The sequence below is a fragment of the Takifugu flavidus genome, chromosome 7 (assembly GCF_003711565.1).
Source record: "Takifugu flavidus isolate HTHZ2018 chromosome 7, ASM371156v2, whole genome shotgun sequence".
NCBI classification, from domain to species: domain Eukaryota; kingdom Metazoa; phylum Chordata; class Actinopteri; order Tetraodontiformes; family Tetraodontidae; genus Takifugu; species Takifugu flavidus.
Window position 1 is genome coordinate 8,015,050 of NC_079526.1, and position 12,903 is coordinate 8,027,952.

The 12,903-nt window shown below is 47.3% G+C and overlaps 1 protein-coding gene across 1 annotated transcript in view; it reads right to left on the bottom strand.

Moving 5' to 3' along the window:
* Window positions 1-2,828: 2,828 nt before the first annotated feature.
* The window catches only part of agbl4 (AGBL carboxypeptidase 4), a 162,879-nt gene continuing 152,804 nt past the window's right edge, over window positions 2,829-12,903 (bottom strand). Inside the window, exons 8-11 of the mRNA XM_057038951.1 lie at window positions 5,943-6,032; window positions 4,458-4,572; window positions 2,971-3,088; window positions 2,829-2,897 (exon numbers count right to left, since the gene is read on the bottom strand). Of these exons, the coding sequence (XP_056894931.1) occupies window positions 2,829-2,897; window positions 2,971-3,088; window positions 4,458-4,572; window positions 5,943-6,032 (392 nt within the window). The remainder of the gene's footprint in view (window positions 2,898-2,970; window positions 3,089-4,457; window positions 4,573-5,942; window positions 6,033-12,903) is intronic.

The following is a 12,903-nucleotide window of genomic DNA, read 5'->3' on the forward strand; positions in this document are numbered from 1 at the left end:
GCATGAAAACGTGTGACAGAAAAAGCATGAAAACAGGATTTGTCAATCAGCAATCACCGTTCAACAAAGTGACATTTTTCCCAGTGAGGCGTTTTGGATGCAACGACACCGCATCTCCACTAGATGGCACTCGGAAACACACCAGAGCAAAGAGCTGATGCTTATCTCAGTGTGCATTAGTATTCCTGGGGCTGAGCCTATTAAGTAAAAGGCAATTATGAAAAAGGGAAAGAGAATAGAGGAGAGGAGGATGCCGACAGTGCTGAAGGAATAGCGTTAAGACAGAAATGAGGAGAGCACTGATGGAGACAGGCGGAGAGAATAGCCTTAGAGCTAACTACCGGGCCTGTATCTTTAACAGATGCACTGCTGTGAGCTATATGAATTCATTAAGCCCTCTAAGTGTGGAGTAAAGAAGGTGGAAAGTGATAAAAACGTGCGCTATAGGAGTTCTGTGTCTATCACTGAAAAAATAACGTCACCTAATTGCATTTGTTTACCTGTAGTCTACAGGCTGTGACAGGGTTTAATACATTTGTTTCAAATTGAAAATTAATTTTCTAATATTGAAAAGGTCAGACAGAATCCACGGCAACAATGACCTCGTTGCCGTCCTTAACAAATGATCCAAAATGGCAGTGTCAAATCGGAGGGGGACATGTTGGCCAGTGATGAATGTCTCTGGTAATCAGCCAATCAAAAAGAATTCTTCTCCCCCTTTTGATAAATGAGCCGAAGAAGTGGCGCTATAGGAGAGAGATGGGTTCATTTGTTTCCTTTTTCCCTTTCCCCCGTTCTTCTCTCATTTTTCTTCTTTTTCAAAACAAACACAGGGGTAGCTTGGGAACAGATTATAGCTGCTTGCATCGCTGCCTCTCAGCCGTTTCCCCTGCTGACCGGCGTGCGGCTGCAGATGGTAAATGACTTGGGCAAGGTGGCCTTCAGAGGAGCGGGTTTACTGTGGAGTGGCTCAGCAAAAAGATCTCCTTTGCACCCTCACAGTGGGTGACCTTCGGAACCCCCCACGCCGTGCCGGTGCAGATGTAAATATCACCATCGTGTTGGATCAGACGCTGGTCAGTTAGCCAGGACGTAGAAGGCTCTTAATCAGTCTGTTGAAATTCCATTGTGAGAAACTCTGAAGCAGTTTACTTATTTTTAAATTTTAGGCATAATTTGTTGAGTTTCACAAACGCAGATGAATACAGATGTCCTCAGCTGCGTTGAAGTGATGCACAAACGTGTGTCGCGTAAAAGTCTGCAGCCATAAATACCGACTGATGGCTCTACTAGATTACTCGCGCTTCAAGCTTTGATTTAAACAGCACTTGTCTGGGAATTTATTGTCCCAAAGTGAACAAGGAAGCGATTTTCTCTGCACAAACACAGCACCGCTGAATTCACAATGATCAACACTCCCTTTGGACTGATGAGGGGGTCTGTCACAGAAATCACGGATGGGATCTCAGGCTAAATGGTTTTGTGCAACATGCGGCAATGTGACTTTGAATTATGTTGCCTGGCGCATATCTAAATTAGAAGTCATAGTGAATGACAAACGAAGCGGATTTATGTTTGCAGAGGTCCACAGAGAAACTTCTCTGTGCAACGAATCCATTCAGGACGACACCTTTACCATTGAAATCCCAGCAACCAGCATCAGCAGCCGACTGGAGGAGCTCAAGTGGGTTCAAAGGGTCAGTTTACTGGTCAATCTAGCTCCTGACCCTCACCTGTGGCGAGGAGCGTGGGGAGTGACCGAAACAATAAGATCAGCTACACGGATGTCTGAAATGAGTCTCCTCGGGGGAGGCGGCCAGGCTCAGAATCACAGACACAAGTGAGGAGCTCAGACATTCATGTTTATAGGAGCCAACTGGGGCGGCCAGGGCATGATTAGAATGCTCCCCCGGGGTCTGCATGGGGAGGCTTTTTTAGGCACGTCCAGTTGGGAGGAGACCCTGAGGCAGACCCAGCACGCGCTGAATGGATTACATTTCCCATGTAGCCCTGAAACACTTTGGTGTTCTCCTGGAGGGGCTGGAGGAGGTAGCTGGGGAGAGGACGGTCTGGGCTCCTGCCCAGAGAGGGATAAGAGGAGGACAACGGAAGAGAATGAGAATTCATCCACAGCAGGTTGAAGCATAAAGACCTATGTGTGTTGTTCAGAGGTTCAGATTAGGAAACACTGGACTTCATTGGATATCACACAATACATGAGCTCATATTTGTGGACAATAAGTGGGTAATATAGTAATGTTAATCAAGATGCAAGCGAAAATGACTGTGATGGGAGGTGATTAAGAACACTTCAGAGCACAGTGAAGCACTGTAGGTACGTGTTGGAATGTTGTCGGTTTGCCCAGAATGAGTCTGTGTGTGTGTGTGTGTGTGTGTGTGCGCGCGCGCGTGTTTATGTGTGAATGACAGCCAGGAGTGGATCGCCCTGCCATGACAGAGTCTATCGATCAGTGTGTCAGCATCAGGGGAAAAGGTTAATCTGCCTGATGCCAGCTCCACGCCTTATCCCCTCTAGACTGCCCTGCGTCCCATCCCGGCCCGCTCCCTCTCTTATCAGGATTAGAGGAATGTACAAAAGGGCAGAGTATTCCCAGGACACACGCTGACCTTCAATAATCCCGCCAACCTGCTGCTGTGCTTATAATTAACATCAGGAACAAAGAGAGAAATCCCTTGCCTGCCTGGGTAACATTCCTCTGCCTGAAGACTGAAACAAGAGAGGTAAAAATTACAGCAACTCCAGACTGACAGCGTAGTAAAATGCCTCAGTAACAATTCTGAATGGTCAGGAGAGCCCAGCTGACATTCTAGAGGTGCTGACTGTCCCACCCACATTCCCAGGTGCATGCAGCCAGAACCTGCTTCAGAGGAACACGCTGAAGCAAGCAGGAAGGCAGAGAACCGTACTGCACACTCTATTAATGTGTGTGTGTGTGTGTGTGTGTGTGCGCTGACCGGGTCCTGGTTCATCTGTATTATGAGTTGTTTGACAGCATGCAACGTGGGGTGAGCCCATGGAGAGGGATCCTGCCAGTGCCGATTCAGGTCAAAGCCCATCAGAGAGCACCTGAAAACACACACACACACACACACACACACACCACACACACACACACACACACCAGAGACATGATTTCAGCCATCGGTAATTTTAGGTAAAGTTTGGCAACATGGGACGAGCATTGAAGAAGCAGCGTTTTTTTCAAGGTTTGCATTGTATCTTTAGCTTGTGTGGTACATTTGTGGTGTGAGTACTACACTGCCAATGCCTGGGAGGCAGGTTTGATGATTTCACACTTTGATAGAGCACTCTGCAGATCCACCGCAGCTGATCTGCTCAACTGTGGTAGCTGGAGCTGTGATTCTGGACGCTGTTATTGCTCTGGGTTACTGCTGCATCTGTTTGAATTTGCCGTAACACCAAATTACCTGGGAGCTGACTGCTCCTATCACCATTAGTCAGCGTTAGCAACCAAACAGCACACGGGAGCAGAGTTTGTAAAGCAGTGCTCCACCACCATGCTGAGCAGAGAGCTACGGGTATTTGCAGGGTTGGCAAGCATTTGCCTAATCGAGGCGCGTTAATAATCAGAAAACGATTGTTGGCAGGTTCTAATGACCAAATGCAGTCATGTCTAAACGGTGAGCTCAGATCAGTCATTAGCATGCTGGCCCATCAGCTAATGACGCCACAGGTCCAAGACAAGCAGGGAGGTTGCATCAGTAAATCTACAAACTGACATATTTTATATTTATTTAAGCCCATGGTGATGACACTAGGGAGAAACTGAGCAGAGGTGCAGATGTTTTCCTTGGATCAACTGACATTGATTATTTGTGTTGCATGTTTCCTCGTCTCCTAGCCGGGATAGCTGTGCACTGTGTGTGTGTATGTGTGTGTAAGAGAGATTTAAGTAAGGTAAAAGTAGTACCTGCATGAAAACGTGTGACAGAAAAAGCATGAAAACAGGATTTGTCAATCAGCAATCACCGTTCAACAAAGTGACATTTTTCCCAGTGAGGCGTTTTGGATGCAACGACACCGCATCTCCACTAGATGGCACTCGGAAACACACCAGAGCAAAGAGCTGATGCTTATCTCAGTGTGCATTAGTATTCCTGGGGCTGAGCCTATTAAGTAAAAGGCAATTATGAAAAAGGGAAAGAGAATAGAGGAGAGGAGGATGCCGACAGTGCTGAAGGAATAGCGTTAAAGACAGAAATGAGGAGAGCACTGATGGAGACAGGCGGAGAGAATAGCCTTAGAGCTAACTACCGGGCCTGTATCTTTAACAGATGCACTGCTGTGAGCTATATGAATTCATTAAGCCCTCTAAGTGTGGAGTAAAGAAGGTGGAAAGTGATAAAAACGTGCGCTATAGGAGTTCTGTGTCTATCACTGAAAAAATAAACGTCACCTAATTGCATTTGTTTACCTGTAGTTTCCCAGGTAAACTCCATCGGGGTTGAGCATGGGGACGATCTTGAAGATCACGTGGTCTCTTAGGATCCGAGCCACGGGATGCTGGCTCACCAGAAAGTCAATCACACCTACATCAAACACACACACACACACACACACACGCGTATTTGCACAAAGAAAAACCAAAGATGGATCGGCAGTTAATTGAGTTTCGAAAAACAAAAGGAGAAGGAAGGACAGAGAGGAGCATTGTCAGAATCAGGGGAGGAAGAGGAGAAGTCAAGGCGAAATCGATACAAATGGAATGGAGCTGACAGGGCTGGAAAAACAGGCAGCACACTGCAGGCTGGAAGCCAACTCATGATGGGTGGATGGGTGGATGGATGATGGGTGGATGGATGATGGGTGGATGATGGGTGGATGGATGGATGGATGGATGGATGATGGGTGGATGGATGATGGGTGGATGGATGGATGGATGGATGGATGGATGGATGGATGGATGATGGATGGATGGATGATGGTGGATGGATGATGGGTGGATGGATGGATGGATGGATGATGGATGGATGATGGATGGATGGATGGATGGATGGATGGATGATAGGTGGATGGATGGATGGATGGATGGATAGATAGATAGATAGATAGATAGATAGATAGATAGATAGATAGATAGATAGATAGATAGATAGATAGATGGATAGAAAGATAGATAGATAGATAGATAGAAAGATAGATAGATAGATAGATAGATAGATAGATGGATGCATCTCTCTGTGTCTATGTGAAGCACCACCATTAAATTTCCATCCACATATCAATACAGCCGTTTTTGAAAGGTGTTGTTTACCCCCCCCCCCCTCACACACACACACACCCCTCCCTCCCTCACACACACACACACCACACACACACACACACACACTCCCCCTCACACACTCATATCCCCTTTAGGGTGAAAACAAGCAGAGGAAAACTGCTGGTGTCAAACTGGAAAACAGAGGCAGCGTGCCTGGAAGCAGCTGCTTTGTATTTTGCATATCAGATAAGAATGAAAAGGTAAACAGTGGGCGGGGACCCGATGCCTTCTCGCCGTTTACAGAGATGAGACCCTCAATACTTGTGATGAACAGTTCATCAAACACATGAACGTGGGATCGACATGTTCCTGTAGATGCAGGGGGATTAGAACACTGTATCACTGGATTTACTGGACACATTCTGCCCTCTGACAGGGTGGTGTTGCTAAAATAAATACACAAATTTAACAGAAATCAGGCAAAGATGGAAAACTGGAAATAATAAATCCACAAAGGAATTGGTTTGTCTGGTTTGGTCTGTTCAGGAGCAGATAAATTGAATTCAGGGGAGAGGCTGTATGCATCCATGGGTCTGGGCTTCAATAGTAATGAGGTTTACACCCTTGTAGGCCTCTGAATGCAGCACCAGACTGGTGCCCCGCTCCGAATCACCTGACATAACATTAAAACTTTACCTTGACAGATGAAGGAGGCGGGAGATTCTCCAGGGTGGACGCGGGCTGTGAGAAACACCAGCTTTTTACCCCTCTCTGGACTGTGGGGGACTGAAAAGCAGACAGGGGGGGGGGGGGGGGGGGTGCAAAGGGAGGTGTTGAAGGGAGCAAGAGGTGGTGTTTTAAATACACACAGTTGCCTTCTGACATTTTTGTCATATGGTTATTAAATATAATTATCTTAATCCTAATGAATAACGCAGGTTCTGGGGTCCAGCCTGAGGGGCTGGGTGGAAACACGCTGACCCTGACGTCTGTTTCCAGCCAGGCACACATTAATCAAACATCAATCCCACATATGGTAGAGAATAATAAACAGCACCGGTGAATCAAACACCAACAGACGTCAGACTCAGCCTGCAACAGATGTGACCTGATCTGCTTTCATTCAGGGCCTCACCCCTCTCTCTGACAGCATCCTCTCCTGACACGGACGGATAAAGGGCTGCCCATTAATTTCTCAGCATTAAAACGGGTTAATTGGCTGATAAATATGGAAAAATGCTCTCTTCTCCGAGTTGAATGGATTGAAACGGTTACGCTTCAGTGCGGTTCATGGCAGTTCTTCAAATATCAAACCAGAGCAGTTATTGTTCAAGGATCTTCAAGTGTTTCTGCCTTTAAACTGTTTCTGCCTTCATGGGTCCGTGTTTATCTTCTCTGACTGTTGCTAATGGATGAAAGTGACTGCGTATCTCATCGCTATACACAAACCTAATATCTTATTGATCCTATCAGCCGCTTCTGCTGAGCAGAGAAAATGCTAATTAGCAACAGGCTATGCACCTCTGTAATTGTAATCTAGACTCATAGCAGCGAGTGTGTGTGTGTGTGTGTGTGTGTGTGTGTGTGTGTGTGTGTGTGTGTGTGTGTATGCTTGAGTGGTTCGAGGTCGTAAACAAAAAAAAAGAAGCATTGTACCATTTAAGTACTCTGCCTCTGATTTTGTTTCACTTTTCGCTCCCCCTGCCCTTCACAGAGACAAATGGCTTTGCCATTCTGGAGTCTCGGTGGAGCGAGGCGGCCCGTTTGTTGTAAATGTGAGTGCTTACGGTTTGGCTGGCTGCTGGTTGCTCAGTCGCTGTGAAATTCCATCACTTAGAAATTCTACTTTACCTCGAGCCCAGGCCACCAGATCGGCTCCTGCAGGATCAGCGCCATGACACACACACACACACCCAGAGCCTTGTATTTCCATCTTTGTGGGGACATTACCCAGCTCCCTACCCTAACCCTCACCATCCCAACCAACCCCAGACTAATTCCAGTTCTAACTACAGCTTGAAAACCACACATGAGCCCAGAAACAATCCTCTGGACATGTGGAGATCAGCCAAAATGGCCTCTCTTTACTCGAAAAATTTGTATTTTGGTCGTCAAGTTAAAGCAACTACAAGGACACACACACACACACACACACACACACACACACACACACTTTAGTATAATACTCTGATCAGGAATAAGGAGAGTGGAATACAGTCGTACACATGTTGCCTTTATCCCGACACCACACAGGCAGCTGCTGTGGTCGGGGAATTCAATCATCGAGGCCACACTGCTTCATCAAAACAATTTCATACAGCCACAGCCTGGCGCTCACAGCGGAGCCCACATTTTCTCTGCGTGCTGCAAGCTGAAAACAGCTCAGTAGAGGTTTGGATTGGATTTACGTACATTAGGTAAAAGAGATTAGAGGTTAGGGAGCGTTTAGTTGTAGTTAAAGTTTGGAGGCCAGCATATACGTATGGGTGCTCACTAAAACAGAAACAGTGCCATGCTTCTGTGTGTGTGTGTGTGTGTGTGTGTGTGTGTGTGTGTGTGTGTGTGTGTGTGTGTGTGTCCTCAGGGCTCTTGCAAATGCTCCCCGAGTAGCTCTTGTGTTTACGTGTTTGTATCTGCAGTGCTTTGTATCAGGCTGTGCCCAGCCAAGTGTTGCAGCACAAAATAAAGTCTCATTATTCCATAGGCACTGCAGAACCCAGAGGGGAACCCAGAGGAGCTAAGCACCTCCAAATATACAGCACACGCAAAGAGAAAGACGCGTTTGGATGTGAAATATTTTTAAAATGATGGATAATTATGGCTAATTAGGGCGTTGGGGTGCTGCAGCGACATTTTCTGACCTCAAGGTGTCAGAAGAGATCAGCAGGGACAATCTGAGGCGTGTGTGTGTGTGTGTGTGTGTGTGTGTGTGTGTGTGTTGGGGAGGTCCTCATGTCAATCTTGACATGAGACAGAGAAGACAAATTGACTGAAACTGACATTTCTCAGTTTACACATATCACCAAGTACCAAGGAACCTTTCTTTCTCTCTTGTTGCAGGCAATCCAGAGGACGTGCTGTGCAGCGCCCTCATTAGAGGTTTATTGCTCATTTTAATATTTCATTAGCATTTGGAGGTCAAGTCGACATCATCTCAGTGTCTGTTGGACAGTCACAGCCCTGAAAGCACTGTAAAACACTGTAAAACCACCCGTGGATGAGTGAAAGGGAAGATATTCCAGACTCACCGACATGGAAATGAATAATAATACACTTCTGATCAATTTCTAGTTTCTTAATTTTAATTAGGTTGGCACAAACATAAATATCCTCAGATAAGTGCAAGCTTCTCCAGCATTTGTGGAAATGATTTACATTCCATCACTGGAAATAATCAGAAAGAAGAAGTGGGGGGGTGAGGCAACTGGCAGGGTACAGCGGGGGAGGGACGTGACAATGAGAGAGTGAGAGCAGCAGAAGCAAAATTTATGGCCACACTTCCAAATCAAAGTGCTCCCTCAGCATAATTCTCACCTGCCAAAGTCACACACACACCGTAAGGCCCATTACTGCCCATGCTTCTGCAGGCAACCCGGAGAGAGACGGCGCCAGGCCACCAGCAACTCTGATAAATATGTAAATGACTGGAGAAGAAAAGCGCCTGCGAAAAACAACATAAATCTACTGGAGTCTGAAGGTCAGCGCAGACTCTGCTGGTCAGCTCTTTCTCTGGCTGCACAACTTTGGGTTCAGACTCATAAATACTGACATAATGAAATTAAGAACGTCCTCATCAATTTTCTCTGGCAAGTGCAGCACTTTCAAAGGTTTCCCCCAGCTTTGTGCTGGGAATACGTTCAGCTGGACCAAACGCAGATTTGGCTTATTCCTTCAGTATCGTGGTGGTTCGAACATCCAGAAGCTTCATTACAGAAAATGCTTCACCCGCCCAGTGAGACTGTAAAAACTGCCCCCCCCCCTCCTCTCTGGGTTTCACACTGTCGTAAATTAGCATCACTTTGGCGAGATGGCGACGAGACGTGCTCGGCGCCATCTCGCTGCGTCATATTCAGGATGGGCGCATGTTGTAAATTGTCACTGGCACCGAATTTATACAGAGCCTTGGGACGAGCCCGTGTACGTCCCAGCTGAGCGAGCCCCCTACCACTATCAAACCTCTTCACACATCCCCTCGCCATCCGCTGACACCACCTTCTTTCACCTCAAGGACAAACGGAGCGGGTGATAGAAAGAGAGAAGGAAAAGGGGGATGGATTGGGACGGGAATGTGCGCTGAAGTGCAGAGGGCTCTGAAGTGATAAGAGTTTTATGATGCTGTTTTCTCGGTCCCCAGGAACTGACCAGGACTTAAAACTCTGTGTGTGTGTGTGTGTGTGTGTGTGTGTGTGTGTGTGTGTGTGTTGCAGCCTGTGGCATGTCTCAGATTTATTCTGCTCATTTTATTGAGGGGAGGGGGGACACACTGCCAAGGCCTCCTCACACATTCATAAAGCATCTTCTGTCACACACCACACATTACACACAGCTACGCCCTGTGGTGAACCCTGCGTGTGTGTGTGTGTGTGCGTGCATGTGTGTGTGTGTGTGTGCGTGCATGTGTGTGTGTGTGTGAAAATTGGAATTTGAATGACAGCTCAAACATAAACACGGCTAATTGTCATGAAATGAGAGCGGCGTGCCTCCTCTGAAGGCACTGAAGCCGGAAGACAGAGACTGAAAGATGGACAGAGGGAGGACACTGAGGACGGACAGAAGGACAGACAGGGACAGGGGTGAAAAGAGGACGCAGACAGGAGCTCTAAAGCACACATTGGATTTTCCTCAGCTCTTATCTTATCCCTTTCTTGCGTGGTGTCACTCAGAGCCGCCGTCATTATGTTTTTAATGAGTGACCGTTTGAGTTTATGGGCGGTCTTTTGTGCTTCATTGTCTGCTGCTCTGTCTCCACATTAGACGTGAGGGGAAGGTGCACGTCAGGTAGACAGAAAGATTTTAAAAAAACATGGTTTTGTTGACCGGAATGTTCAGTTTCTGTAGAAAATTAGACACCATTTTCCACAAAAACACACAGTAGAGGTTCTTCTGCAGAGCATGTCGATCCATGCGCCCTCAATCCTTAATATTTGTTAAGGTTGTCCGCTTCTAAATAATCACAATACGTTTAATTCAAAAGCTAATTCACAAAGCCACTACTAAAAGAAAATCGAAAATGACTGGATCCATAAATCAAACTGAAGAGGATCTTATGTCTCTGATGGTTTGAGTGGTTTTACGTCACATCTGTCCCAACATTTCTTTGTCTCGACACTCTGTGGCCTCAGCGCTCTGATCTCCATCCTCCTCTCCTTCTTCCTCTCTGTGTGTGCTTCACATCACAGCACCCAGCAGGAACGTGTGTGGAGCTGAAGACAGCAATCAAAAGCAGAGCTGTGGTGTGTGTGGTGTGTGTGTGGTGTGTGTGTGTGTGTGTGTGTGTGGGATCAAAACAGCCATGTCCAGACAAAAGAGACGGACAGAGGAGAGAAAAGAAAATTGGGAGGGTCATAGATGGAATGAAGGGAAGACAAAGAGAGAGATATAGTGAAATAAAGGGGGGGGTGCAGGAGCAGAGGGAACCCTTGAGATGACAGCATGTAAATATGCCAACGGCGGGCTTCTAAAGTGGAGATGAAGAGGCGGCGGGATAAAAAGCTCTGAGCACTGTGTGATTATGGATCAATTTGCCGCAATCAAGCCCCCTTATGGCTGGTCCCTGTGAAATGGAGAGATTTCTGCTCCTCAAGGGCAACCGTGATGACAGCAGAGGTCACAGACAATGTGTGTGACGGCGCAGGGACACGGAGACGGGGCGAGAGGAGCGGCAGAGGGACGCGAAGAGGGGGCTAGAGGAGGTCCTACACGTGTGCGTTCAAGCCTCCGCTGAGCCAACCATGAGGATACGACTGTTAGTCACCATTAATATTGGTGAAGAAGCTCCGACAGCACCGACGGGAGACCAGCTTTCAACAGAGGACATGAATCCGAACACAACTTCAGTCAAGAGCTTAACATTAGATCATGTTGCCTTTTCAGCCTTAAAAGCCTCTCGAGGACAAGTACAATGACCTTTTCTAAATGTTAAGATCTTTAAAATGAGGTTACAAAGCACCAAACACTGAGGGGCCGAGTTCAAGCACTCATTCGCGCCTCGGAGAAGCGCTGTGCAGTCACACATTGTTTTATGGAGAGCTGCGAGTCCTCCAGACTCCAGACAAATAAAAAAGGGACCATTGTAGTATCAAAAGCAGCGCAGCCTTTCAGCGCTACGATAGGAACGGATCAGCGGCGCCAAGTCAGAGGCTGTTCAGGGTTTCAAGGCGTTTGCGGCGGGCTTGTCTGGCTCCTGACTCCCCTCACCTTCAGGAAATGATGACGGGGGAGAGGGACATAAAACGGAGGAATGGCCGGTCGGCGCGCAGCGTGATCCAGAATCAGAGACGGTCGGCGATGGCCTTTTTTGAAGAATGCGCCACTGAACTTTAAGGACCGCGCTTGAAAGGGCGAGTTACAAACAGGAAGAAAGGGGAGAGAAAGAGAAATGATTTCCCGGGGATACGCCCCCTGCTGTGCAGCCCTATCATCTGCCGCCGCACGCTCGCGGCGTGCGCTTGTGTCAGCCGCAGCGTGCTGCGGGAGCGAAGGCGCACGTGCACCTCCGCCACGTTGGAATTGGGACACCTTGTTCTTAAATGTGGTTTACAGAGAGAGAAGCTGCGGCAGACGGCTCAAATCTGGAGTTCTTTATGGCTGCGTCTCCTCCGACCAATCAATAACTCCTGAGCCACAACAATAAGCCCAGACCCGGGTAAACAACCACGCCGGCTTTAATAATTACAGTCACACCTCCTTCTCTTCACCTCTGGTCTGCAGTTGTGCTTATCAGCGGCGTGCACCAGGCCCTCGCACCAGTGAAACGGGGCTCCGAGTGTGAACACAAATGTCTGCCATTACGCTTTGGATTCAGTCCTGAGCCTCATGTGTGAATGCAGCAGAAGAGCTTTGGGAGGAGCATGTGTGTGTGCACGTGCCTGTGTGAGTGTGTGTGTGTGTGTGTGTGTGTGGGGACTGCAGCCATTGTTCCCACACAGCCGCAGTGACAATGTCATTCAGCAGTTTAGTAACAGGCAATTAACTTGTTAATACCAGCCTAATGGACGCGGCGCTATTTTAAAACCGGCGTCCTGTTTGTGCCATTAACGGCCACTTAGTGCCGCATTCAAATCAACAGGCGACTTACACACACACACACACACACACACACACACACACACGGAGACAGACAGACAGAGAGAATAAAGACACCCCAACAGATGTTTCTGGTTTATAAACATTGATTTTTGATGCGTGTATTCAGAAGCTGAATGTAGCGTGTTTAAATGTTGTGTTGATAGAAAGAAAAGACCAGTAGTGCCGTTGGGACATTAATTGGCTCAAGTGGTTTCATCAAGTGCGTCTACTGTCGCTGAATTCCAGTCCTTTTGTGTGTAACAGGCTCAAGGTCAGGTGTGCTGCTTCTGTCATCAGTTAAATCTTTAGGATGGAGCTGATTTAACACACACACACACACACACACACACAATGACATTCAGGAACTGGA